This window comes from Gavialis gangeticus, unplaced genomic scaffold (assembly GCF_001723915.1).
Source record: "Gavialis gangeticus isolate Ggan-Ray unplaced genomic scaffold, GavGan_comp1, whole genome shotgun sequence".
In the NCBI taxonomy this organism is placed as follows: Eukaryota; Metazoa; Chordata; order Crocodylia; family Gavialidae; genus Gavialis; species Gavialis gangeticus.
The window spans coordinates 31,343,135-31,347,069 of NW_017728995.1; the positions used below are offsets into that span (position 1 = coordinate 31,343,135).

General features: G+C 45.9%; 1 protein-coding gene across 1 annotated transcript in view; it reads left to right on the plus strand.

Moving 5' to 3' along the window:
• IQCG (IQ motif containing G) overlaps nt 1–3,935 on the plus strand; it is a 34,502-nt gene that overhangs the window by 6,937 nt on the left and 23,630 nt on the right. The window contains exon 3 of the mRNA XM_019503054.1: nt 3,428–3,675. Within this exon, the coding sequence (XP_019358599.1) occupies nt 3,428–3,675 (248 nt within the window). The remainder of the gene's footprint in view (nt 1–3,427; nt 3,676–3,935) is intronic.

The following is a 3,935-nucleotide window of genomic DNA, read 5'->3' on the forward strand; positions in this document are numbered from 1 at the left end:
GGCTTAGCACAGGTCGTGCTGCGTGGGACACTTTGCACGTTTTATTTAGAGCACAGTAAGCATCACCATGCTGTATTAAAAGTTGGCATTCTGAGTAGTTGCGTGGTCATGGTTACTACAATCTCTAATGCAGTCTCTTGTGTACAGCTCACTAATTGTCAGTCCCAGCTCAGCACTGCAGCAGTCTTCAACTGGCTCCAGTGCAGTGCTGGGGCTGGAACCAGCAGCAGAGGGGTCCCTGGCATATGTCATGGCTGGGTCAGGACTGCATACAGCTCGCATCATCTCTTTGGAGCAGTCCAACGATAGCTGTACACGTGTTACTTAATACGGTCTAGAGATATTCTTCCCATGAAAAGGTGCAAATTTGCTACATTATGACGTCAGGTATCCAGGTTGTAACCATATTGGTCTAGAGGCAAAAGGAATCAGGACTCGTAGTAGAGATGATATCCTTTATTCGACCAACTAGATTTTTGCAATTAAAGACATTTTTCTGCAAAAAACTAGTTCGTCTAATAAAAGATATCACCTCTACCACGAGTCCTGATTCCTACATTACGATGGCACTTAGCACATGTCTTACTGCTTGGATGCACAGATGCTCATGTTTTAAGTGCAGTTAACATGTCCTAAGTGTAACATGCAACAAGATCTCAACTCTGAAACTTTTCCTCTGTGTGCCAAGTGAGCTGGAAAAATATGAACCATTATGGATGAGGTGGGAATATATTACTGGCAGCAGGTTTATCTGGTCCAATGCTGAACAGAGAATGCCAGAGGAAAGCTAAAATAAAATGAAATTCATGTGTTCCACCAGTTCTTTCTCTGCCACCCTGTATTTTCAAAAATCCCCTACAAAGTTGCTGAGAAGACAACCCTCAGTCTTATATCCAAGCTGAATTCAAAGCCTGAATAAGGCTTGAGCCGTGCAGTAGAGGGCACTGCTTTCCTGAAAAATAACCAGCAAACAAGTCAAACAATTTTAGAATTTCATAAAAAAGTAGGGCTGGAAGGGACCTTGAGAGGTCATCTAGACCAGTGGTTTTCAACCTTTTTTGCATTTGTGGACCCCTAACAATTTTTAAATAAAGGTGCAGACCCCTTTGGAAATTTCAGGTGGAGGTGTGGATCCCTCTGAATTGTAAGTGTGGGTACTCACATATTTTGGATTGATCATCGTCACCTTTTGTGGATCCCTTAGACATGATCTATGGATGCCATGGGGTCTGCGACACAGGTTGAAAACCACTGATCTAGTCCAACACCCTGCTGGAGGTAGGATCACCCCTACCTAGCAAAACTACACAGTCAACCCTGACGCAGCACAAGACATCACACCCGAACCTGCAACAGGTAAAACAGGGAAACCATGCCAACCGAAGTCTGGCTGCTGCAAAGGTGGTTAAAAATATGCTCAAGAGGTCCCAGGTAGAGGGCCACATCCCCTGCTACAAATGAAGGCACCCCCACCCCAGTCCATACCAGTCTGACTGGGATCTCCTAGACAGGGATTGTCATGGAATTTTGCATGGAAAATTTCTGATGTATTAGAAGCAAAATGTACCAGCACTTTTGCGAGGATTATGGGTTGGCTTCTGCTTCTGACCCAGACTCAGCTTGATAATGGCTGTGGAAATTATTCCTTTAAGCCCCTCCTGGAAACACACTTCTTCCCAGAGGCGCCAAAACACAACATAGGAAAAAAAGTCAAATGCACCAAAAAAAGTGGAACCCACAAGCTACATGTGACTCCACAAGCTGCATGTGACTGTTGGTGCCGTCTCGTTTAGCTGCTGCTTCCCATGTCATCAGTTCCGCATGTCATCAGTTGAATTGCAAGGGACCTTATCTTCATAGTTGTCTGCAAAATACCCAGAACACTACTGACGTCATATAAATCGAGTGTACCAGTGGCAGTTTCAGTAACCACAGCACTGTCCGATAATCCATTAGCTTTCCTTATCAGCATAATTGTGGCCTTCAGAAGAATGGGGAATTTCCAGTAGTTGAATTTTTAGTGCAGGTGCCTTGTACACTGGGCAGCTGCCAAGAAGCTAAGCAAAGGGCAGCAGCACAGCTTGCAAATGCTCCACTCCTTGGGTGTTATTTGGTAATTCTGGAGGTTTAAATCCCACCTAATTATTTCCAGCAGGGTTGCTCAGCGTCCAGTCTGCAGGGCTCCCCCTGGGTCTGGAAATTTGGCAGTCGGGGAGCAGTAGCAACATTCATTGCCACTGCTTGCTGCCAGATTTCTGGACTGTGGGGAGCTATGTGAGCTGGATAACTTGCCCAATACTCAGGGTCAGGCTGGCATCTGGCTGGATCCAGGCACATGAGGTTGTTTTGGTGTTCTGGATCACACCCACAGACAGAGCCCAGGTGGCAACTCTGCGCAGGATCTGGACCACAGACCAACCCCACAACACTCAACCAGCCCACAGAGCTGGAAGGGTAGGCAGCACTGAGTTACAGCAATCCAGTTAACAGCCTGTCTTGAACTGTCCATCAAAGCCTCACCAGGCAGTCCATGAGTTCCTCTGCCAAGCTCATTCTTTCTGAAACACAGTTATTTAAGAGGAGAAGCAGCTGTTTCATTTTGTTCTTTCTTATTTTTTATATTTTCACCTCCCTGCACTCATTTAATGCACACAAGTGATACACCTGTGCATGCAGGCAAACACATGCAGACACGCAACAGAGCAAAATGTGCCTGGAGATCTTCAGCTGGTTAGAAGTGTCATAGCTTAATGGGATTGCCATCGCTTTTGCCAGCACAGGAACTGCTCTCCCCTAAACCCTCCCTTTGGTTCCTCAGAACTTGGCGGACAAAAAAATGTGCCTGTTTAGGTTGTTACTGCAGTAGCTGCTGGTATTTGGAGTTTCCCCTTTGGGTTCCTGTTGCCGTTCCTCCATCCCCTCCCCCTACATAACAGCGGAACAAATAACCAATATCCATTTCTACTTCTCCAGTCGAGAAGGCAGCAAGCATATCACAGTGTGGTTGCTATAGAAATGCTTAAGTTGGGAAAGCTGTAGGTGCAGCTGCTGGCAACCCAGTGAGAAACGGCAAAGAGGGAGACCCTTTCTTGCCCTGCTGTCTTCATCCTGGTCCCAATCCTGAAAGGCCTTTGGCACATGCCTTGTTTTACCCATCATGAATAACCTCATAGACCCTGATGGGGCTTCACCTCAGGCTTAAAATTAAACCAGGGGAATTGAATTAGGGCCCATACTGGCTACAGACTGCAGAGCTTCAATATCAACCACCCGCCTCCTTGGTGTGGAATTTAGTTCACCACTTGATTGCTGTTGGCCCAGTTCTTCCCAAGCTTATCTTCAACTCAGCTTTGCTCTTTCCTGTTCCTTAATGTTGCTGAGTTTCCCATCCACAGTGCACCTAACATCGCTCTTGTTTCTTTTCTAGATGGATAGCCAGGAAGTTAGTAAAATCATCAAGAACCAGAAGGAGCTGGGGATGAAGTTTGAAGAACTTGTGTCAGCCATGCCAGAGAAGGGCACAGGAATTCCCTCTGAGAAAGCCAAGATCAGTCAGCTGAGGAAGCAACTGCAAGAGACACATGGAGACATCCAACAGGCCAACTTTTATTTTAACAGCGCTGCAAAGCAGAGCATTCTGTCCTCAGACAACATCCAAAAAATCCTGGAGGATATGTGAGTGAAGAGCTTTTCTAATTAAAGCACCACAATGTCTCATGTATCAGTGTCCCTCTGCTTAAAAATGGCGATGAGGTGCTTGAACTAAAGCTCATTGAAGGAGCTTTAGTTCCCCCACCACCATTTTTAAGTGCAGGGACTCTAATATAAGAGATGCAAGAGGCTACTAGAATGCGGTAATTCCCACACTCCGGCACTCTCAATTAATCGAGTCTGCTCTGACACGCTGTAATTACAGTGTGTCAGTTTCATAGTTT